Here is a 24,752-nt window from a genome sequence, read left to right as displayed (position 1 = left end):
GGAACATGAGTGAACAGTTTTAGCTCTACACCACCGACTTGAGAACCAAATTTGGATCCCAACGAGTTAATTTTTATTTTTAATTTTTTCATATATTTTTAAAATACTCTTAAATATTAGAAAAAACTTCACAACATTAATAAAAAATATTAATTATTAAGGTAAAAAAAATCGAAAGAAATACTCAAGACCTATTATGAAAATTTCAAACATTTTTTTTATATAAAAAATCTATAGAAAACTTATATATTTAAGACTTAGAATTTATTGTTAAACAAATATCCGCACCATCACCGTGTACTTGTCAATAAAAAATAAAAAAATCTCATTTATAAATTTCCATCTGTAATTCCGTTCATCGGTCTGACTTTTATATGGAAAGAAAGACAACGTGGAACAAAAGAAGGAATTTGCAGTCACCCATTACACTTCTGCCCTCCAAAATCTGAAGCAATGGCCAGCGTGAGATCGGGCTCACCTCCTCCGTCGTCACCTCCCTCAGCCTCCAATTCCGAGAACTCCGCCACCAGCCCCACCACCTCTCACACACAGAAGCCCCAGGTTCTCTCTCTCCCTCCCCCCCCCCCCCTCTCTCTCTCTCTCTCTCTCTCTCTCTCTCTGTGTGTTTATTTAGTATGTTTGTGTTCTGTGTAATGATTTCTATTAGGGCTTCTTCTCTTTGTAAGGTTGAGGGAGCAACGAATAATGGAGGAACTCTTACTGTGGACGAGAAAGAACCTGACTTGCCGGAGAACTTCGAGTTAGTGTCTTATATTTGTACTTATATTTCTACTTGTCGGACTTTCCTTTCTCATTTATTGAATTATATCCATACAAAGTTTTGGGAAGAATATATTTTTTTTTCCTGGTTTTAAGATTAATCCCGTCTGGAACACATTCTTCGTTTTCTTTTATGCGTGGTGTAAATAAGAATAGACCTCATATGCAACTGGGTTTCACTTAAAGATCTATTTGGTTTCTCAGGAAATCAATGCAAGCGTAGGGACAAAATAAAGAATTTGCCTTAACCCACTCAAGTTGTGTTTGGTTGTTAAACTCATCTCAACCCAATCATTGATGAGACTTACTACCTTTTCAACTTCTTATAAAAAATGTAAACTCATCTGCTTCATTTATTTAAACACATATTTCAATCTATTTATATTCAAACAGATCTTAATGGGACCTATAAAATATTACTATTCATAAATCAATTCAGATAATCTGAAATTATGTCAGCATCCAAATGCAGCCTTAAAACATATATTGACCAAGTAGCATTTGTTTTATTTTATTGCATAGGAGTATATTCAAATACTTATAAAGGTTCTCAAATAGTGAAAATTCTGATGTTCAAGGACGTGAGTTCCGTTGCTTTTCTATCATTCTGAGCAAACAAATGGATCATAGAGGAAGCCCACAAAACAAGCTTGACTAATATATTTTATAATGATTCAGGGAAATAAACTTATGCAAATGCCTTTTTTGTATTGGATTACTGAAGGGAGGGAAATGAGAAACTAACTAATTTGAATGGTATGTGTCTGCAAACTAAATTGTGAAAACAGCCTTTTATGTGTATCAATGGTACTAGAAAGTGTGTTGTGTGAAAAATACAAAGATTGAGTCGTTCATAAGTTGTAAGATCGAGCATTGTTATTTTGCTCAACAAATAATATGTGGGTCAAATCTTTATGAACCATGACAGTAGATAGACATGACTGTAATTAAACAATGTTTAAAAAACTTTGGTGGTAAACCTCTTAGAATCTATGAAATATGCTGGTGATGCAACTTTTTTTATATAAGTATTAAAAGATTTAATTCCCAAGAAATAGGCATAAGCCCAAGTACACAGGACGTATACAAAGGAAATACCTACTACTTTCCAAAAATGAAAGGAAAACTAAAACAGATTCTGGAAATTATCTTCCATTACAAAAGTTTTAGCCTACAAACTCAAAGTACTAAAGAAAAAATCCCTAAGTTCTCCCAATGAACGTTCTTTGTCTTCGAAGGAATCATCTTCTAAACATGAACAGTATTCTTGCTACCATTCAATCCCTTCCACCCTACCAAGAAATCCACCACTTCCTTGGGCATTACCCAAAGTAAACCAGTCTGATTCAAAACCTCATTCCACTAGAACCTGGCCACTTCACAATGAAGAAAGAGGTGATTAACAGATCCCCATCCTTCTTGCACATGACACACCAATCAGCAGTGTACATACCTCTCATTGTAAGATTTTCAGTGATCAACACGTCGCCCAAGGATACCACCCAACAGAAAAAAGCAACTTTGGAAGAAACTTTCACTTTCCATATGTTTTTCCTGGGAAATTCACAATTCTTGTGCTTGGTTAATATTTTGTTTAAAGAGGAGACTGAAAACTTAGAATTTCCCGCAGGAATCCACAGCATGCTGTCCTCTCTACCTAGCATCAACTTTGAACAGTAAAGTGTTTCCAGAAAAGCCTTAACATCATCCACTTCCCAGTCATTAACATCCCTGATAAAGATAACATTCCACTGAATATTATTGTCAATGCAATAGAAAGAATTTCCTACAGCTGCATTTTGATCCCTTGCAATTCTGAAAAGAGAGGGAAAGTCCAGCTTAAGTGAAGAATCCCCACACCAGAAGTCATGCCAGAAAAGTATCCTCTTCCCATCTCCCACCTTCAATCTAATATGATTTGAAAATACCCCCCATCTTTTTCTAATGAACTTCCACAAACTCATCCCATACGCACCTCTAGTATCTTTTTTTTTGATAGGTACACCTCTAGTATCTTTAGAACACCAAACTCCCCACAAACTACCATATTTTACATAAATAACATTTTTCCAAAAGGCATTACTTTCCAAGTGGTATCACCAAAGCCATTTCCCAAGTAATGCTCTATTAAACAATCTCAAATTTTTTATCCCCAACCCACCACAATCAATCGGTTGACAAACCTTCTTCCAACTAACCAAATGGAACTTTTTTTCAACTCTTTTACCACCCCATAAAAAATTCCGAAAGAAACTCTCAATTTTTCTTTCAACCCTTGCTGGCAATGGAAAAAGAGATTAGAAATAAGTGGGAAGGTTAGACAAAGTACTTTTTATTAGAGTTAATCTTCCCCCCTTAGACAAGTAGATCATTTTTGAACCAGCTAACCTCATTTTAAGTGTGGCTCTGAAATAAATAAAGGTATCCGACATGCTGACTCTAATGAAATGTGACAAATGTACGCATTAAACTGTTCAACAATTATTTGTCAAACTGGCCGAAAATGCCAAACAGGCAGTGTAGGTTGGAAATCTACATAGAATTTACTAAAACTTAAGCTGTCTCCAATCTCAGTACATGGGAATTTCTTTGTTCTTCAAAAGATGGTTGAAGCATTTTAATTGTCACCTCTAGGTTTAAGATTTCAATGATTTTGTTACCTTTGATCTCTGCTTTAGATTGGTTGGGGATCAACTATCTTCCTTTGTGCTCCTCCTTGGGATTTAACCTATATTTAAGGTTGGGCAAAATTGTTTCCGATTGCAATTCAATCATATCCATTAGTTGGAATCATTGATATCGCCCACAAGGGATTTCTTTTGATTACATTTATAGATGATGCTGGTGATTGAATGTTGCGCAGGTAAGCACATAGAAATGGCATACTTTAGATAATTTACATGAGTTGTCTATCCTGCAATTGGAACGTGGAGTTACTTGGAACCATTCAGTATAGCTTAGATTCAGTTGTTAGTTCAAGGATATCTATAGAATGATAGCAAATGCTTTTTCTGCTCCATGGTATTCTACTTACATCTTTGTGCTTAAGTGATATCGTAATGTTATTATTTTGTTTTCTTTTCTGTAAAATAAAAAGATGCCCCCCTTTGTTTTCCTATTGAATTATATTTAAAGGAAAACATGCCCATTATTATAAGTAAATGCATACAACTATGCACTTTTTTATATTATCCGCTGTTTTGAAATATATGTTTTATCCTCTTAGACCTTTGAAATTGAAATTACAAAATAAAATACAAAAAGGTGTGTTATCAATGTATTTGTTGATCCTTCTTCTTCAAGAAAAGAGGCCTTTTTCAATGAGGACACTTATTTTCAGAGAAATAGAGTAACCATTTGTAGATGTGTATCAGAGGCTAGATGATAGATAGACCTTGCTCTTTGTCAGGTATCTTGACAGCACAGAATACATTGAGAGGTTCAAGAAATATGAAGCTGACTATACTTGTCGGCTAATGGCAAAATACTTCTCAAAGAAGAATCTTTATGGTGGTAAGCAATGTGTGCTATAACTGCTACCTTTCTCTGAAAAGTTTGATATGGATCATTCTGTGTTTTTTTCGTATACTCATGTGCTTTGCAGGACTTTATATGACTTGTTTATATTGAGATTTTGGCAAGCGGTTTGCATTTTTTGAGTTCTCTCCGTATATCTGTTAGCAAGAAGATGCTCTTGATGGCCAGTTTTCTTATACGCCTTTTATCAATACAACAGCTCTCTCTATCTTGCTCTCTGTTGTGTACTTTTAATATAGCTAATCCTTTCCCTTGTACATATCGTTTGATTAATCTAAGACGCATCTCAAAGTTTTATGTTATTAACCATCTTTTCTGCTTAATTTCTTTCCCTGTTAATCTTCTTCTGGTTTTAAAAAACTGTAAAAATTGCTCACTTTATCTCCCAGGACTTTGAAATTTGTATGATTGGCTTATTGCATGCCATATGGTTGGCACCCTGTACCACATACCTTTGTGAACACTATCCAACTGCATATTACTTATATAGACCTATTTTTTTTTTTTGCACCATTTTGTACATAACCATGATTTAGCCATTTTTTTCTGAACCTGTATCAAAATCTCATTATTAGTCATCACATAGGAAATCATACAATGTATTGGCTATCTTCTTAACCTGCTGTTGCAACAATTTCTCTAGTGTAGGTAAGGCCAGTGGGCAATCTTTTTACTTTTCTCATATTTCAAGCCAAGTACAGCATCTTCCTGATAGTCATTTCTCTCTGATATTTGTTTCATGCTATCTTTATTTTTACTTGCAAAAAAAAAATTCTAGGTTGACGTCATATTATGTAAGTTTTTCGTATTGTAATACCAACGATTCAGTTCTAATGAGATTTAGAACACAAGACAATGATTCAATTTCTATAGGTTTTCCATACCACAGCCAAAAGTTATTTTGATAAACTTCAATTCTTTTGTACTGCGGTGGAAAACTATGTTGCACATAAATTTCTTTATGTTTTATCATTTTAGTTGATATTATCTTTGTCATTCTCGTTGTTTTTGAGTTTTTTCTGTCATTTTACAGGCAACATTTATGATGGGGATATAACAATTGATGATGAGGTCATAAAGTCAAGCAGGTACTCCTAAATTGAACCATGTGTTTCTGAACTTGAACTTACTCCTGTTGGGTAGCAGAAGCTGATCTATTTTAGTCCCTATAGGTGGCCTTGCACTCGATCATATGCAGACCCTGTGCAGGGTTTCGAAGATCAAAGAAGCAGAGGTTCAGCTTATTCAGATGAATCCCCAACCACTATCTCCAATGGGAAGCACCCTTTGAAGAAGAATGGCTAACGATAGATCTGTTTCCCTTATTCCCAGCCATTTTGACCTACCTATATGGTATTGTGTATGCTTGAATGCATGTTGTGGACGAAAGAACCTACCGGCGGAAATGAACCACAACTTTGCCTCAGACTCCCACTTAATGTAAGCAATGTACACAGTTATGCAATTATCAATCCATTTGCTTCCAGAAACTTGAGCTTATTAGCCATCATGAACACTTAAAAAGGGTGAAGGCTGCAAATTGATGAGAAATATGGCAGGAATTATATTTAACATACACATTAGCATAATAATGGCTATATTGCTTATATAAAGCATCCAAATTTGCTTCATGTCGATGACACAGTTCTAGCATTGCTGAACTTGAATAGTTGGATAACAATTCAAAAAAAGATTGCTTAGATTGCCTGTATTATTCACCTTTGACAGACCAGAAGGCCAACAGTTGTAGGAGTTGTGTTCTTAATCCATTTTGAGTTGTAGGTGGGTCTCCTGACCAAAACAATTGAAAGAAAAGATTCATTTTTCGTATGGGTGTCTGAATTTCAAATTTGATAAAGAATGATTCTGTTCTATATGGTGCAATATTAATCTCTCTTCCAAAACCTTTTTAATCTCTTCCAGTGGGTGAGAGACGCTGGAGCTTTTGAGTTTTGAGTACCTGATCGATTAAACAAGCAAACAAATCGGACCCATGACGTGATTTCATGATTTACACGATGAAGCGTGGTGGACGAAAGACAATTCTTAAAACTGCTGTGTTTGGTTGTTTTCAGAAGATTTTTGTTATCATATATAACCCAGGGGATGGAGGGAGAGGTGTGGGCAACTTGCTGAACGGGAAGAGAATAGTTCAACGGCATCACGCCACATCGGAGGGGGTGATACCCTCTCCTCATGCACGTTGGCCTTGGGTCAAGATCTAATTTCGTTAAAGAAATAAATTTTAACCAATTGAAAGATTGTTCTTAATCAATCTAGAAATCATATCGATCTAATTTTTAATTAGGATCCGAAATATAATTTATTGATCAATCAACAAGAGATTCAACGATCAATAGAAAGATCATTTTTTTGGAATCCTTCCTTTTTTTCAAATGAAAAGTACAAATTGCGAAAGCTAAAACGAGAGATCTCTAGGGAGTTGGGAGAGAAAAAAAAGGCATCAAAATCTATATTTTGTATCAAGCAATTAAGCCTATGAATTTGCTAATCTTGCATCTACAATGCATGCGTCAGTATATATTACACCACATTAACAATGTTCAAAGGGTAAAGATTTTGAGGATCCAAATATCTTTTCAACTTTTTAAATATTATTCTCACAAACTACCTGTGCTATTGCAACTTGCAAGATAGTCCCTTGCTTTTCTTGAATTTTGCTTCTCTTTCGTAATCAAGATTCCATTGGAATCACCTCAATGATTAAAGCTATTCGTTCACCCAAATCGACAGACAAAAGAAATGTTTTGATGGAGACAAAAGAAATGTTTTGATGAAGCCAAAACAGGGTTGGCAAAAGGGACAGCAGAGACCTCATAATTCATACCCACATAACTGCGAAGTGTTTATATATGCACCAAGCAAATGAAGATACATACACCACAGACAGCTAATGTTCCTCTGAATCACTAAGATATCTTTAGGCTATATATCTAAAAATGATCACAAACATCACAACAAAAGTTAGTGATCCAAATCATGTCCTTCAAAGATGTTGTTTGGCTATTACTATGTTGTACCTCTAGAATATATGTTCCAGACCAGTTTTCTTCTCAAATATCAGTGGTGGATCGATTTGCATTGCAAGTGTCCTCTCCCACATTTCCTAGAGGCGTTAGCACGCCGGTGAGGACTAGTTGAAGGGAAGAGACTTTTTCCTTGAGCTGAGCATTCTCTTGGAGGATTTGTTGGTTGCACTCAAAGAGTTGGATAAGCTTTTGGGAGAGCTGTTGATTCGAAATTTGGACCTGTTGAACCTGATATTGGAGCACTTCAAGTTGCTTTTTTTTCCGCAGGCGCGATCTTCGAGCAGAATCTCTGTTAGATATCATTCTTTTGAGCTTCCTCTCGTTGATGGTGCTTTGTTGGAGCTCTTTTGCTTTGTCAGAAGTGGTGTCATTACTGAGATGAGATGATGCATTTGGAGATAATTTATGGAGTGGGGCATGAGTTTGAGAGTCAGGGAAGAATCTAGTGACGAAAAATGGTATGGACTCTGGATTTCGAGATAGGTTTGCATGGGATAGGATATGGTCATGTTCAGCTTCATCTGGCTGCATGTTCAGGAGGCTCGAGATGTGATTGTGTTTGTGGTTGTGGTTGTGAGAAAGACTCTGGAAATGTAAAAGGACATTTGCATGAGGTAGATCATGGAATCCCTTGCTTTCATTTGATTCCATGGCTTAAATTTTCAGGTGAATTGAAGAGAGAGAGAGAGAGTTACAATGGAAGAGGGGGTTTTATAGATGGAATTTAAGTGGGAGTCATGACAAAAATAAAGAAAATTACAGCTGGCTTAAGAGATTAGTGTAGTGCTTAAAAAGTTGCTTTATGAAGGGAGGATAGAGAGATGCATTGAGAGAAAAGAGAAAAAGATAGAAAGTTTCTTGCCATCTCATGTTCAAGGTAGTTCAATATTTGCAGGCATACCAACATTAGGCACCCTTTTATAGGTTTTTGCAAACACAACGTTGGAGAAACTGAAGAGACAAAATCCTCTTCATCATCATGTTAATCTACCAATTCATAAGAAAAGAAAATTGGATTGCTCCTATACTCCGAGTTCAGACCCAACTAATCCAACCAAACCTGGGATTAGAACTTGGACTGCTGCAGAAAGGCCAGAACCAAACAAGATTATTCTTCTTAATTTCTGACCAATCATGTTTGTATTCATATCGATGGACATTATTCTAAAACCGGTAATTTATGTTCATCTAGCCGAAGATGTTTTCTAAGACAATGATCATATGAGAGCATTTCAACGAGTTATTTCATTGGTTAGTGTCAAAACAAAACGTCAAATGATACCCATGAGAAAGAATAAGATAATTTAATGATATACCTCTCATTAAATGTCCAAGTCTAGCTTAGAGATCTTTCAACTAGGACCCACAATTTGGGCGGGTAAATGAATTCACACATACATTTGGCTACAAGGTCTCTAAGTAACTAAGAGAAAAATACTATATTATTATGTTAATATCTTGAGAAGTGATAGTTGCAGTTATGGAGTCTGGTTAAAGAATTAATGACCAGATGTAAGTACTTACATCTCTTATGCGTCTAACACATTTCATCCCCTCAAACATATTTATTCATTAAATATAATAGCTTGTATTAAATATATTTGTATCTTTTGATTTTATAATATTTATAATAAATAATATATTATATACCAACACATAATAAATAACATAACAAATGCTAGTGCATTCTCATTGGTATCCTTAAACTTATTTTTAATAAAAATTTCACAAAACAACTATATGAGTAATGTTGGGTATATTTTAGAGTATACAAATTTCGCATATTCCTTTTAAAAGAATGAGTTTTAATATTAAAAATGTATTTTTTTAAATAAATCTTAAATTTATCTATGTATTTTTAAAAAATGTGCAAGATTTATACATCCTGAAATTAGAACAGTAAATATAATTTCTAAAATTAGAGGGGATGAAATATGTTGGACACTTCAGAAATGAAAGTTACTAAGTGGCAAGATTTTGATTTCATTGAAATGAATGCAAATGCACAGTGAGGGAAGAAAATAGGAAAAAAAAATTAGAGAATTCCTTAAAACTGGTCGGGCTAATATTAACCAGAGAACAACCTGCCAGTAGTTAAGTGACACATATTACTTCCACCATATTTACATTGAACCCACACCACATCATAAACAAGTTTGCCCCTTCACAATAACGTCAGCCCCCCTCGCGCAGCCCTCTTCAGAACAACGACGGCCCCCCTTGTGAGTTCAGCCCCTTATTGAAGCTCAGCCCCCTCGCGTCGACATCATGTCTCAACCCCCTCGCACCCCCCTCGAAGCTCAGCCCCCTTCGCATCGGTGATAAAGCTCAGCCCCTCAGACGTAACCCTCAGACTAAATAAATAGCCTTTATAGGTGAAGAAGCTGTATCAAGCACCAAGCTTTTTTTACGACATTCATGATTGAACATATTTGGGGCACATGTTTTCATCTTTAAGTTTCAGCTCCTCATTCTTGTTCAAATCATATCTACCCTTTTTTTTTTCTATTCTACAGTTATGTATATGCTGCATAATTCTTTATTTTTCTTTTGCAACCATTGGGGTTTATGCAAATTTGGTGGCTATTTATGTGAGGTTTTCTATTTTCAGTAGACTTATGCTTGTTGAGAGTTTGCCAGTAACCCAACCACCATTTTTTTTAATATATAGATAATTGTAAATTTTATTAATAAATTTGTATTTTGTGCTATTGTTGTTGTTTTCTTCATGCAGTCTGGCTGCCTTTGAATCCCAAACATGTCTGCAACACTTTTTAGTTTCTATAAAGGAGACAAAGCTATGCCTTTTCATTTTGTAGGTTATGTTTCGAATTTCTTGGATTTCTATTTTTGCTTAGAATGTAAACTGCTTGGAATGTAAATATGTTGGTGTTGGACTGAGATTGGGGTGGTGCAAAGAGAGGCAGCGAGGAAGAGAGGAGTAGTGCAAAGAGAAGGAAGAGAGGGGCAGCAAGGAAGAGGAAGATGGAAAAGATGACGGCTTCGTCGGCGTTGGGTTGAGATTGGGGTGTTGCAAACAGACAGAAGAGACTCAAGAGAGGGGCATACTCGAAGAGGAAGACGGAAGAGAAGGCTACAAAATTAGAATATATTTCCTCTTGATTCTCTATGGTGGAGCCTATTCTAATTACAATACATTTCCTTACGTGGTAACAGTTGAATAGAAGGCTGCTTTTGTGCGATTTACAGCTTGATCGCTTATAAGCGGTTTTGAAAAAATTAGGAGGGTGGGTTACATCAAGCAATCCTGGCCATTAATTCTTTAAACAGGAGATGTCCTTTATTTTATTTTATTTATTTATTTATTTATTTTTAATGCACAGGAGGCAAGCCAGACCTGTAGTTGTGAGTATGCAAGTGTTATACAGTTATTTAAAAAATAAATAAATAAATATAGGACCTACATAAATTTTTTTTTTTTTTAATAATCGAGCACCTTTTTCAAAACGACTGTATAACGTTTGTATATTATACGGTTGTACATAGTATTACTCTATTATCTTACAAGAGAGACTCAAGCCACATCTGATTCCATAGTATTCCAATAACTAATCAATGTTATAATTGGAGTCTCATTGGCATCATTGTAAAAAGCAATGACTTCTCTCTCTCAAATAATGCGGGATCTCAAACACAACCTACATTCATCATTATTAGTATGAGATATTGCGCTACATCCATCTCATTATATTAATGTTGTATTATTTATAAACCGTTGAATTTATTATTTTAAAAAATTGGAGTTGGATCTAAAATTTGATAGACAGTGCTAGCTATATTAGCACATAAAATGAAAATATAGTATATAGGAGTTGCTCATATTGAAGATTGCCATTAATGACATTCATTAACGTAAGTACTAGGAGTTGCTCCTTTTTCTTTATGTACACAATGGCTATTACTCAAATGTTAATGATATTTGGTACTTCAATCGATGGTAAGCAAGAGTATATGGTAGATCAAAACATTAGAAGATGTATCAAATTAGGATCCAAAATGACACCATAGAAATTAGAACATATATTTTGCTTTTGTGTTTATGGCTCTTTATGAATGATGAAAGTAATGGGGAAATACTCTAACCACAGAAGGATTATATAAAAATAATCTCACAAATTAATGTGATTTTATGTAGTTTGTCAGATTAAAAAAATTACTTTTATTATAAAATAAATCTAACCGATCAGATGAAACTATATTAATTTGTATAATTACTTTTGTGCAATTCTTTTATAAATGCAGCATTACTCGTTTAGAGAAAAAGGGTTTATCTTTCTAAGCTCGTATTTGTTACATAAGCATAAAAATTGAATTAATATTACCCTATCCGATATAAAACCTTCTCGTTTAAGGAAGTAAAGGCTTAAGTTTATGGCTACGTACCTACACAATTAATTTGGTGATATTAAGTTCACCAATTTATTATGTTGATTACGTAAAAGTAACAATATCGCTGCAGACACTTCGTAACAATGGGGCAGACAAAGGCATTAATAGCTCTACGGAAATGTATATATGTGGACACTTCACTAGCTATATATAGAACTTAGAAAAATGTTAATTAATATAGTCATTTTATTTTTAAGAAAAATGATATTTATAGTTGTGAAGTATATAAGCGTCATATAATTTTTTATAAAAAGTAAATAAATATGAGACTCACATAAAAAAAAAAAAACCAACTTTTTAATATTGGACCATATTCTTTTTTAAAACGATTAGGCCATGCTTATGTATTTTACCAATGTATATGTAGCATTAGTCTCTCGATAGTTCTCTACCCAAAAATCTGCGTAGAATTTATTGAGACATAGACATGATGTATAAGCCTTATAACGCTTGTGTGAGTCTCTTTGACAAAATTAAATACTCAAAAGGGCTAGTTTGGGTAGTGAAGTCTTCTAAGAATATTTCATTACTATTCATTATTTTTTACTTACTTTTTATTATTCTATACTACTATTCAATATTTTATGATCATTGCTTTTTTATTATTTTTTCACTATTATTCACAAAATATTTGATATTAACTCACTGCCCAAACCCAACCTAAATCTCGTAAGATCTGTATACTCTGTCTATCTTGATCTAAAATTCAATCTGATCTACCTAACATCCTGACTAGAATTTCCAACAGTCCTAATCTAAGAAGTATAATGTGCCCCTTATGACTGAGAGTATATGTTGGAAAGCTTGCAATCTATGCAAGAAGGATGCTTTATTTTCTGGGCAAATCCAGTGCCATGTTTGGCAATGGCGGTGGCACCACTACCTTGATTGTGGATACGGGTGTTTACATGTAAAAGTGGTGTTTAGATTTTGCATTTTTTTCCCTTTTCGGATCATTTACGTAGGCTAGGAGTGAAGGCAACATTTTCTCATTCCCTTTCTTCCCATGTATAGCATTGCCTTGTATATAAAATGAGTTAATAAGCTTGATATTTGCTTTATGCATGCTGGTTGCAGAATCATTAACTGCCGATTAATTAATTAATTATTTTTTATTTAGGACGAATGCAGCTTCTTCAACCATTAATGAGAATTTTTATTTTTCTTTGCTTGTTTCTTTTTTTCAACGATAAGGAAAATTTCAAAATGCAAATTCCTATATTGGTTAGAATGGGGAGTAGAATTGTGCTTCTAAGTTTGTCGGGATTAATGCTCATATTCGCAACCAGGCTTGAACCTGATCGGCCCGTTGAGTAGGGGCTAAGCCCAATACTATGGGCGAACAAAACAAGAGTGAAGATGGCAATGGATGTGCGTAGCGAGGAGGTGTGGAGATGATTACGAGGCGATCAGACTACAGTGAATAAACTACGCTGTTACCATTTCGCACATGTTCTTCAGTTCTTCCTCGTGCACCTTGCTTGGCCAATAGATCCACAAACTGATTAACTTCCCTATATACATGTTCCATTGTGTAACACACTCACTATTTGATAAAACAACTCTGTTATGCTCTCTTCAAGGAGAGCTTCTCTGGACGGACTGAGATAGAAACGAGAGAGAAGAAGATGTATATAAAATTAGAGGTTTCTTTAATATTCCATAATGATTCTTTACACTATCCAACTCAGTACATATAGAGACCCTACGGAAAGCTAAATAGAGGCCATGGGCCTTTTAAGTCCAAGCTAGCAATAATTATACAGGATATAAACAACTGGAATTAACTAACACAACCCTAGCCCATATAAAGAAATACAGAAAAATTAAGTACATCCAGCCCATAAAGCCACTGACCCCAACCCTCTAAGTCTTTTTTATCCCAACTTAAAGCCCACAATGAGTTCAGTCCGGTCTGGTCTTGTAAATGTACGGAAGCGTGACACGTTCTTAAAGAAAACAGTTGTGCAACTACCTTTATTTGGTCCCAATAATCCCTCGTTACCCCCTGTTCCATTCCACCAATAATTGATCATACCAAAATCTGTTTCTATCTATTCCTTAATCTTAATTTTTCACGTAATTTCAACCCCTGCTACAAGCCATGCATTTCCACTATAGAATTTGTTCCCTCGTAAAAAGCCGAGAACGTTGTAACAAAAATACCATCATTCCCGGTATCTTTTCCTTGACAATAAGAATCTTTAGTTGTCGTAACAAAAAAACATCTATGACTCTTTGAAATATGGACACTTCATTATAGACAGTATCGTATAAAAGACGTTTGATCTTGTAGAAGAACACCATCCATTCTTCTTTTTCTTATCCACAAGGGCTTTACAGCATCGAAGCTATAAGCACCAACTGATGCATGACGGCGATAGCCTAGGCGTCATGCCAAGTTGGGATACCACCTTGGCCTTCATTGCCATTCTTTTCACTCCATCCATCATGCAGGTTATTCACCGGAGACCCGAGCCTAGTCGAGGTCTAGGTAATGGCTAATCAAGCCAACATGTTTATCACATTCTAACTAGATATATCAGTTTTCTAATTCCATAGAAGACCAGTTGATACAGACAACAATTCAAAAGTGACTGCACTTTCATTCGAATTTATATACAATACGATAAATTGCTTGTCATGATACAATGAAACCATGAATTGTTGGGGCAGCAACTAGCAAGAGACAGTGAAGCCCGTATATCTCTCAGATACATAAATACAAAAAAGGCATTCCACAGTACTCCGTTTTATAGTGCCTAATAACAATCTTCCTCCCGAGTATAGTTGCTGAAATAGAATGAAAGAAAAATTGCAGGTGTGGGAAATTCCAGCTGGGGTTAAGCCCGATTACATGGTTTGATCTTTATCTTCAATGTGACAGCGCTCTTCTGGGCTTAATAGGAAGGGTCAAACACAAAAGGACTTCACTTGATAGATGACTTTATAAATGGATTAGATGGGCGATGAGATTGCGCTTGATTTTCCCCTAGTTTCGTCATTTCCTGCTTGTTTGATGACTTCACAAATGGATTAGATGAGCGATTCGGTTATACTTGAGATGTTTCCCCTGCCTTCCTCAATTCCGCAGAACTTTTATCTCCTCTATGGTCTTTTCTTTTTTCTTTTCCAAGCTCACCTAACACCGGAATTTGGTCATGTTCTGCTTTCTTGGTTCCAACTTTAGCAACCTCTTGTGATTTGGCCTTCTTAGTAAACAGAGGAGCAGTCAATTTTGGTGACAACAAAGTAATTACAGTTTCTGATGTTTTACTAGTTTCAGCAGAAGTTAAGGTTTTGCCGACTGCAATATCAGCCATCATGCGTGCATCAGCCATTGAGTTTGGGAGAGGCTTTTCCTTCATCCCTATAGTTTCATTAAGCAACCTTTCCTGTTATAAGCGAAGCATAAGATGAATATTGAAACGATCCGTTGACCAATAATGAGCTGCACTCCTTCAGACAATGAATGATTACCTCCAATATGCCATTGAACCGCTCAGCCAAGTTAGAAAGCTTCAGTGAAGTAACAAGCTTGATTGCACCCTTCATAGATTTTTCCATAGATATAAGTTTCACTAGTTACGTAGCCCGTACAAGCTTATCGCCTGACAAAATGACCACAAGTAAGCACAGCTATGATATTTCATTTTATTTTTTAGAATCTTAATTATATAAAAGCTAGAAGAGCCTAGGTGACAAAAAACAAAGAATTATCTTTGGATGCTATCATAAATTGTAAACACTCACCATTGCAACAGGACACAATAAGCCTCAAGATGCATCTATCTTGAGCTACTTCGAGACCAAAAGCCTCATCATCAAGTGAAGTGGTGTCCAAACCAGCACCGGTCATTTCTTCTATTCTCATTTGAATCTACAAGGTATATACATTTGAAAACCTCAGCAGCTGAATAGCATTTGCAGATAAATTTTACATAACCTTCTGAATGGAAAAAATCTTGAAGCAAACCCAATCATCTAGAATATAAAGCGCACAGTTTTTTCTCACACACAAAACTCTAATATAAATTGACAATGGCGACTGTATGAAAAGAAGCTGTTAAACATGAAGTGGAAGAAAGGACAAACCTGTGAGAGATGCATATTATTGAGGATAAACTCATTTTCAAGGGCATCTGCTCCAAGGTCCAAGGAGGCAAGAGGAAATGAAAGATTTAGTAGAGGGAGAACTGGCTTGGGCATCACTTAAAAAGGGGGAGCAAGTCAATAACTGACAAATGACAAAGCCAATGGTCTTCTAGCCTAATGGCACCACCCATGGTCCTTAGAGACCATTGGGTCCATGGTTGGGCGTTCAAACCCCCAAACTACTAGAGCTGATGTCCCTCAAAAAACTTTCCTAGCCAAAAAAAAAAAAAAAAAAAAAAAAAAAAAGACAAATGATAAAGCAGGAGAATTCTTGAGCTATTATACCTGCGGGAACAAGTCTGGATTTTTGCAAACAATGCAGAACAGCTTGCTTGCATTTAACCCAACCACCCGATAATTGTCATCTAACTTCTCTTTATTAGCACTGCAAAATCAAATCATCATTAAATAATATATTTTAAGTTAGAGTCATTCCACATTCATAGAAGAATCTTGAACCTGAAGAGTGGGAGCCAACTGCCATCATACCTCACTATTATTTTCCCAGGTACTAAAAGGGCGATACATAAGAGTACTCATGTTCTTCTCACCCTTGCAAGGGTTTGCGAAAAACACTTACGTTCTCTCATTTAATGCAGCCATTGTAAAGCCAAAGTGATCAGTCATTGATGGAACTCAGGGCCCTTTGCCAATTTCATGAAAGTCTATCTGTATCCAAAATCACTGAACTATTAGAGCAAAGCATAGGCCCTCCCAGCTCAATACATGCTTCATACTAAAAGTGAGTGTAAACTAGGAATAAGGAAAAAAAGGAAAGACTCAAATCTGAAGTTATCAAACAGAAAATTAAACAACCAAAGGCATAGATTACCTCTATATGGGAGTATCCATCATGTTCAATTGTGGTTATACTTCAAGCCATATTATAGCACAAAAGTGTCTTTTTCCAGGCTGCACAGGTGTAGCACCTGGATGAAATGCCTCCTGCATTTTTAGCCTAGCAGTTGTCATTAAGCCTCTTAGCTCATCATTCCTATTATGCAAGCCGACCTTGTGAAAATGACTCACTTTCTTACGGGATTCAACCTTTGGAGTCAAGCTCCATTCATCACTACCATCCTCGTCAAAAGTTTCCTCATATGCCGATTGCTTTCGTAGCCTTTTCCTTTTAGGAGGTTCAGATTCACCATGACCATCTTCACCAAGATCACTCAGGCTACCAGATGCACTAAGACCCTCTTCTTCTTCATAAAACAAAGGGAGCCCATTACCAATCTTTGATTGTAAATTTGGCACATCCTCATCAGGTGATTTCATTGACAAAGGAACAATTGATTTCCATACACCATACTTTCCATAACATTAATAACAGCCAGTGCATTGCCAACTGGCTTCCATGCCATGCAGCATATAGTCTCGTCGAATTTATGCCTGTCAATATCCTTCTTTCAATCAACATCCCAGATCAGTACCTGCTTGTCTAAACCAGATCAGTACCTGGTGACTAAGACAAGAAACAAATAGGTTGTATGTGATCACATCTCAATGAAAATAGCTTTTCAGATGTATCTCTATTGTACATCACCACATCATTTCTCAAACCTGGGACAGCCAAGGTTTCCCCGTCCAGACTCCAGCTAACTACATTCATGACAGAAAGGTCTTAACCAGTGTCAGGAGCTATGCCTTTAAGAGTGTGCGATGTTCTTCCAGAATGGAGCCCCCAGTATATGACACTCCCAGTGGAATCAATAGATGCCAAGTATTCACAATTAGGGTCAAAAGCTAAGCCAGTGACAGGTCCTTTATGTCCTTTTAAAACCCTTGCAATAGAACCATCAATTGTGTTTATTAACTTAATACCCTCATCATCACCAGCAGCTGCCAACATGCCACCTGATCTATTAAATGCAAGCGTTGTATTGGCAGAGTAAATCTAGTAATATTTGTCTCAAACTCTCCACCTGAAAATTAAGAGGGTCTTCATCAAGCTGTTTTAAAACAAGCTAAATAAAGCTTGAAAATGACCATACTTGGCCGAAGACTCCAGGCCAACAATTGACCATGATAGAGTATGTACAATAGGGGAATGATTAGTGGTCTGGTGCATCTTATATTATTATTTGCACTCCATGGGACCGTTATGAAGGAAAACGTAGTCTAATATATTTGGAATTTAGTAATGTTTTCAATACAGATCACCTAGTAGATGTCTAATGCATATTTTAAAGAAGATTTAGACAAGCTCAAACCCAGCAAATCCATCATTTTAGACGTCAAGCTAACACAAGCAAACCTATTTTCCAAACCATACAATCGTTTCACCCATCCAATCCATCTGACACGGTGCAAGAAATGAAAACACTAACAGGATACCGGGACAATTGTACAGCTTGAGGGAGTGATCCACGAATCCAGAAGCGAGGCAGGTGGAGTTGGGGCTAATTGCAAGAGCCGTGGCGCCATCCCGGTGGTGGCCGAGGATCTTGGGAGCACTGGGGGGAAGAAGAGGGTCGTGGATGGAGATGGAAGGATCGGAAGAGGAGGAGGTGACGAGGTGAAGGGCTTGCTCGTCCCACAGGACGGAGCAGAAGGAGCCGCGGCCATTGTTTGCGGCCAACTTGTGAGCATCCCTGAGCTTCACTGACCGGACTTTCATGGCGGATTTGGAGATGTGTTCGGCTTGGACTGGCGGGGATTTTTGGGTCCATTTTCTTGGGGTGAGGGTTGTGTCGATTTGGCGGGAGGGAAATGAAAGTTGGTATTATTTTAGGGAAGGTAAAATTATGCAACAGGGCATAGAGTTAGCAATATTTACAGGGAAGCCATCAGTCGCTCTATTTGCATTTGAGACGTTCGAGAGTACATGTTCTCGGAATCCTCCCCAGCTAGAAGTCGTTTATGGGCCTGTATACAGTTCGATTCAGTTGGAAGTCTAGTGGACTTTCTTTTTGGGCAAGATAATATCTTCGTTAAATAGAGAAGAAACTGCAAATTATGAGACGGAAACCGTTCAAGAAAACCCATATAAAGGCTCATTTGGATATTTTTTATATGAAAATAGCTACCATGTCGCCCAATAGTTATTGCTCCATTCGACCACTTACGAATTTTTTTTTTAATTTTTTTACTTAATGATTAAAAAATTGAATTTTAGTGTATTGTTTTATTTTAAAAAAAAAGTATTTAAAAATGATAAAAAAAAATGTGAATAAAAAATTAAATAAAAAGAAAATACTAATTTTACACTAGCAATCACTTGTAGTTGTAAGCTGCAAGCGGCATGCTAGTGTTACTTTTTTTATATATTGGAAATTTTGTGCATGATAATGAATTGGTTTAAATTAGAGCAGTTGTTAATTTTTAAAAAAGAAAAAAAAAGTTAAATAAAAATATTATAAAATTAAGAAACTATTTGAATATAATTTTTGAATATTATTTACCTTTTAAAGTTTGAAAAGTTGTATTGGTTTTTTGTGTTTTATTTTAAAGTTTGTAATGATTAGATGAAAAAAGTTAAAAATTCAAAATTGAAAAGTATTTTATATTTAAATGATATTTGGATGGAAATTATGAAAAGTTAAAAACTTCTCATCTCATCTCATTAGCCCTAAGTTGATAGAAAGCAATATACAATGAACAAATAAAAATGGTTCCCAATAGATTGGGTTGTTCTCATGTGTTGATGTTGTGCTTTGCTATCCGAGCAACTCTACGAGGGCCCAACTTACACTTGCAACTATGAAGAAATGAAAGTTTCGAGATGGTGGGAGACATCTCTGATGCTTAAGTTAATATGTGATTTTCTGTTTGGGAATTGTAGGAGCTTGAGTGTAAAAAGTGTTTCTCTCTCATTCTCTCACAAAAGGGGGGGATATATATACCTGGTTAGGGCAATTTCAAGAAATGAGATCGTGGAGATGTCGCTCTGTACGTGGGTTGCGTCTTTGTACCAACTTTTTACTGTGCAAAAGACCTACCAGACTCGATCATGGTGACCATTGACAACCCAGGAGTTATGTTGTGGTGTGCCCACCTCTGGACTTCATTAAATGTGGGGTGGCCTAGGTTAAGTGTGCCCACTCTTTAGGTTTGTCCAGCCGTCGGGGTTTAGGGATAAAGATTGTCCCTGAACTTACACGCTAGGGTTGTCGGTTAGTAGTGGTGTCAAAAATATCTGCCTTCCAATGCTTGACCTGCATGGGTTGCTTAACCACTTCTTCTCTTGGGCTTCCTGGGTCGGCACATATTATCCTCTTGGCCACTGGGCTTGTAGGCCCTGCGGTTCCAGGAATAACTCCCCTCACATCATGTTTCTTGGCATGATGTTAAGGGGTTGCCCCCATACTGGTATTTTTATTGCAATCTAGAGTTAGATAGTTAATATAGTTCTCTATATTAACATTGTTGAAATGGTTGTTGCGGAATACACGTCCAACATCTTGAGTGGACTTCACTCTCTGTGTATATATATATATATATATATACACACACACACTTTTTAAAATAATTTGGTCATTTCTTTGAAGAATGCACCAAAAAATCCAATAAATTTAAAAAAAGCTTAATCAATTAAAACTTGATAACAATGATCGCGATGAACTTATTCGAATTTTAGAATTAAAATCCTCTGAATAATCTGATATCAATAAGCTCAGTTTAAGTAATTCTGATTATCATTCAGTATATGGGGATTGCTAAGGCCACCGAGAAGTGGTCTCGAGATTTTCTACTGAGAAGTGTAATATGCACTTTTTTTTTTTTTTTTTTAATTTGGTGTATTTTTTTTTTTCAAGCATTTCTTAAATCCCTTTAAACATTTTTTTTTTAAAAAATTCATAAACTCATTAAAAAATACTTCCTTAACCATTAAGTTTTTTTTTTTAATTTTAATTTAAAAAAAACTACCATGGATAGCCTTTTTCGATGGCTTTCCTTGGTGGAATAAGCATTTTCCATATATATATTCTTCGGCTAGGAAACTTAGTGAGAAAGGCATTGTGGAAGGTTAGATTGCAAAATTGTTATATGGGTAATTAAAGTCTCTTTTGATTACACAAATGAAATAAGATGAGAAATTTGTGAATATTAATAAGATAATTTGTGAATAATAATAAAATGATTTGAGTTAAGATGTTTTAAAGTGTTTTGGGAAAGGAAAGAGAAAAAACTGAATAAAAAAATTATAAAGTGAAAAGAGAGTTAAAATATTATTTTTATTTTGAAATTTAAAAAAGTTGAATTGTTTTTTGTATTATGTTTGGAAGTTTGAGAAAAATGTAATAATTAGGTAATAATTAGATGAAAACCTGAAAATTAAAATTGAAAAGTGTTTGTGCTTGAATGCTATTTGGATGTTGAGATGAGATGTGATAAAGTGATATGAGATGAGATGAGATGAAAGATTTGTGAAACCAAATCAAGCCTAAGGGGATGTTTGGAAACAATTTCCATCTTATTTAATCTCATCTTATTTCATTTACTTTCCAAACATTATTTAAACACAAACACTTTCAGACTACTTATTACAATATTTTCAAACTAATTATTATAATTTTTCTAAATTTCTAAATAGAAAACACAAAACAATTCAACTTTTTAAATTGTAAAACAAAAATAATATTAAAAAAATTATATTCTAACAATATTTTAACTTTATAATATTATTTTTTATTTAAGTTTTTCTCTCTTCTTTCCTAAAACTCTATAAAATATCTCAACTTAAACTATTCACAAATTATCTTATTATTATTTATAACTCTCATCTCATCTCATTTCCCAATCATTTGTAGTTAAGTCTTAGCATGATTTTTATAGGGGTAAAACTAAGGCGATGTTCAGAAATATTTTTCATCTCATCTCTTTCCATATCATATCCCATCCAATCTCATTTACCTCTTAAATATCACTTAAACATAAATATTTTCAAATTAATCAGGACAATTTTTTAAATTAATTATTAAAACTTTCCCAAACTTTCAAAAAAAAAATAAAAAATAATTTAACTTTCTCAAATCTCATACAAAAATAATATTAAAAAAATTATACTATAAAAATATTTTAATTTTATTATTTTTTTGTTCAGCTTTTTCTCTTTCATTTTTTAAAATTTTAAAAAAATACTTAACTCAAATTATTTTACTATTATTTACAAATTATATTATTATTATCATTTACAAAATTCTCATTTCATCTTATTGATGACATTCGCCAAGTATCCTAATTGATATTAGCAGCTAGCACATCCCTAATTTGGGGAAATATATTTATGATACATAACTACATAATGAGAAACATAGCTCTAATTTGTGATGAATGGTAGATGAATCGTTCTAATAACTTCAAGTGGCCAGCACTATGGGTGTAGAAAAGGGCTGGTAAACGGTCGAACCGGATCGAACAATTATGTTTAGTCCAGTTCATAACTGTTCCGGTCCATAACTTGCTCTTAATAACCGAAATTGGTTCTATACGAGTTCCGTACCAGTTTTCATATTTTGAAAACTGATTTAAACAGAGCTGGATCGGTATAGAGATTTTTAATTAATTTTTTATATTATGTATAAAATATTATTTATAATTTTTATATTATATTATATGTTAAATTACTAATTAATATAACATGAGATTTTAATTCTATTATTCACGTTTATTAATCTGGTAAGATAAAATTAAAATAACGTACATTTGATATAATATAAAATTAATCTTAAAAGTCTTAATATTTGATTTATGGCATAACAATAAACATAATTAATCTGATAGTTTTAATATAACATTTAAGTTTTGAGAATAACATATGAATTTTAATTTTTATAACCTTTTAGCCAAAAATGATAAAAATAAGAAATATTTTAAAACACTTTCTTAACTACCAAGTATATAAAAAAAGACAATTAAGAAAAAACTTGGTCTAAAATATGTGTACAAATTTTTTATGACTTTATCATTTCTCTAAATACAATTATGTCTAAATGGTGAAGAATGACGGGTAAAGATTGAACTAGCTAGTGCTCTAAGGCATAAAACCAGCTCTCTTGAGCATCCCCAACCGGTACTGCAAATGATATTTTTTCCTCATAATTTGATGAAAATTTTAGGGATTTGTTTAAAATCATGTCTACATCTGAATCCTTATTTTGAAGAAAGTATTTGTGGAATGTACAGTGATTTCCCATATTTAAAAAATTATTGTATATCTCTAAATTATTTTTTATTAATATTTTATTCTAATCATTTATATTTTGTATTATATTTATCTACTTTCAATCATCTATATTTTCTATCATACTCATATTTATTATAGTTTTAAATAATAATTTTAAAAATAATTTAAATAATTACGAAAATATAAAAAAATTATTTATAAAAAATAATTTCATACCCACAAAAAATAATTTAAATTTTTGTTTAAAATATTCACTAGAGTAATAATTCAAAACATAAGAAAAAATATTGAGCATTTAAATTTGTAAATAGAAGTGAAAGAAAAAAATAATAAAGAAAGAATAGAGAAATATTATTTTAATAGAATAGAGAAATGATAGGAAATGAGATGTAGGGGGTTTTTGAAATATTAGTAAAATTTAGAGAAATATTTTAGGAAATGTCATTTTTAATTAAATTATAGGAAATTTTATTGAGAACCCAATGTGAATACTCTTACCAAAGTATAGAGCCATCTTTTGAGTAGTTGCAAACTTAAAAATTTCTCCTCGCAACCACCATTCACATGCATGCTAGTGCTGCCACATTTAAATATTTTGATAAGAAAAAATATAAATACATTAGTAATGTTAGATAAAGTTTTAAGATCATGTGTACATTTTTTGTAAAAGGTGGGATTTATTGTTAAAAAAATAATTTTTACAAGTATACGAAACAATATACGAAACTTATATATCTTAAAATTACAAATATTATATTTCTCTAAATATCATGATTATATTAAATATTAAATATAATGTCATAGAGTTAAGCATAAAAGAAATAGTGCTGATAATGGAAAATAGTGTTCATTACTGATATGTATAAAATATGGATATTATAATTGGGTTGGGTGGTGGTAACGGGCGGCCAGCACTTACCGCTGGGCTATTGCATGTATAAGTATGTAATTTTTTTTATTTATCATTTTTAAAATATTTTTTTTAATATCTTTGACAATTAAAAAAATAAAAAATAATAATTTTATTAATAATTACTTTCTTAATTATTAAATAAAAATAGTTTAGCTAAATTGCATTTTCTTTATAATTGTGGCCTCCATGTGATTCTGTTTTCGAAGTCGTAGCCACTTTCCTTTATTCGAATCCCCAAGTTTGAACGCCAAATTGAAATACTAGAGCCCCATGTTTCAAGTAGAATCTACATCCCAAAGTCTTTACTCCCCAGAACATTTCGAGTCCCTAGACGGCAACAGCTAGTTTCCTGTACATATTGGGTACGAACACTTGAAATGGAAGAGAAGAACGATGCGGTCTTTCCTTGGAATTGGTAGAACCCCATGTAAGCATGTACAATACAGAAAAATGCCACGGATTTTTTTATGAATCTTCGTAATAATTTCAATCACTAAACTGTGTAAAGAAATGTAATCCATTTTATTTTGATGAACAATCACTAGGGCTTGTATATAAGAGAAGTAATTGTGTAAATGACTCTAAATTTCAAACCTTTCAAAGAGTGGTGACGTAACAATTAGTCCCTTTAAGAATAATGTCAATTTTAGAAATTAGAGGGACATGAATGTGACTTGCTTTTAAAATTTTCTTCTTTAATGAAGTATCAAGCATAAAAATTCAATTTATAAAATAAAACGTACTTTATAATATCAAAAGAAAGTCTATGGAAGCATTA

The 24,752-nt window shown here is 34.1% G+C and overlaps 2 protein-coding genes and 1 pseudogene across 2 annotated transcripts; 1 reads left to right on the top strand and 2 right to left on the bottom strand.

Moving 5' to 3' along the window:
* The first annotated feature begins 344 nt into the window (after positions 1 to 344).
* LOC122296330 lies at positions 345 to 5,807 on the top strand. The gene is made up of 5 exons (XM_043105931.1): positions 345 to 561; positions 687 to 760; positions 4,190 to 4,293; positions 5,351 to 5,405; positions 5,490 to 5,807. Exons 1-5 carry the CDS (start codon positions 454 to 456, stop codon positions 5,620 to 5,622), a joined length of 474 nt encoding a protein of 157 aa, XP_042961865.1. The 5' UTR covers positions 345 to 453; the 3' UTR covers positions 5,623 to 5,807.
* Positions 5,808 to 7,083: 1,276 nt separating this feature from the next.
* Positions 7,084 to 8,224, bottom strand: LOC122296329 (basic leucine zipper 63-like). Its single transcript, XM_043105930.1, has one exon. It carries the CDS (start codon positions 8,016 to 8,018, stop codon positions 7,392 to 7,394), a length of 627 nt encoding a protein of 208 aa, XP_042961864.1. The 5' UTR covers positions 8,019 to 8,224; the 3' UTR covers positions 7,084 to 7,391.
* A 6,139-nt stretch (positions 8,225 to 14,363) lies between these two features.
* On the bottom strand, positions 14,364 to 18,658 carry LOC122296785 (annotated as a pseudogene).
* Between the last annotated feature and the right edge of the window lie 6,094 nt (positions 18,659 to 24,752).

This window comes from Carya illinoinensis, chromosome 15 (assembly GCF_018687715.1).
Source record: "Carya illinoinensis cultivar Pawnee chromosome 15, C.illinoinensisPawnee_v1, whole genome shotgun sequence".
NCBI lineage: Eukaryota > Viridiplantae > Streptophyta > Magnoliopsida > Fagales > Juglandaceae > Carya > Carya illinoinensis.
The sequence above is the reverse complement of the archived record's forward strand: the minus strand, read 5'-3'. Positions and strand labels throughout refer to the sequence as shown.

Bases quoted from the DNA above. Each gene is read 5' to 3' on its own strand.
- LOC122296330 (XM_043105931.1), top strand. From the start codon at position 454: ATGGCCAGCGTGAGATCGGGCTCACCTCCTCCGTCGTCACCTCCCTCA. The intron at 761-4,189 runs GTTAGTGTCTTA...GCTCTTTGTCAG, and splicing joins GACTTGCCGGAGAACTTCGA to GTATCTTGACAGCACAGAAT. The intron at 5,406-5,489 runs GTACTCCTAAAT...TAGTCCCTATAG, and splicing joins GAGGTCATAAAGTCAAGCAG to GTGGCCTTGCACTCGATCAT.
- LOC122296329 (XM_043105930.1), bottom strand. From the start codon at position 8,018: ATGGAATCAAATGAAAGCAAGGGATTCCATGATCTACCTCATGCAAAT.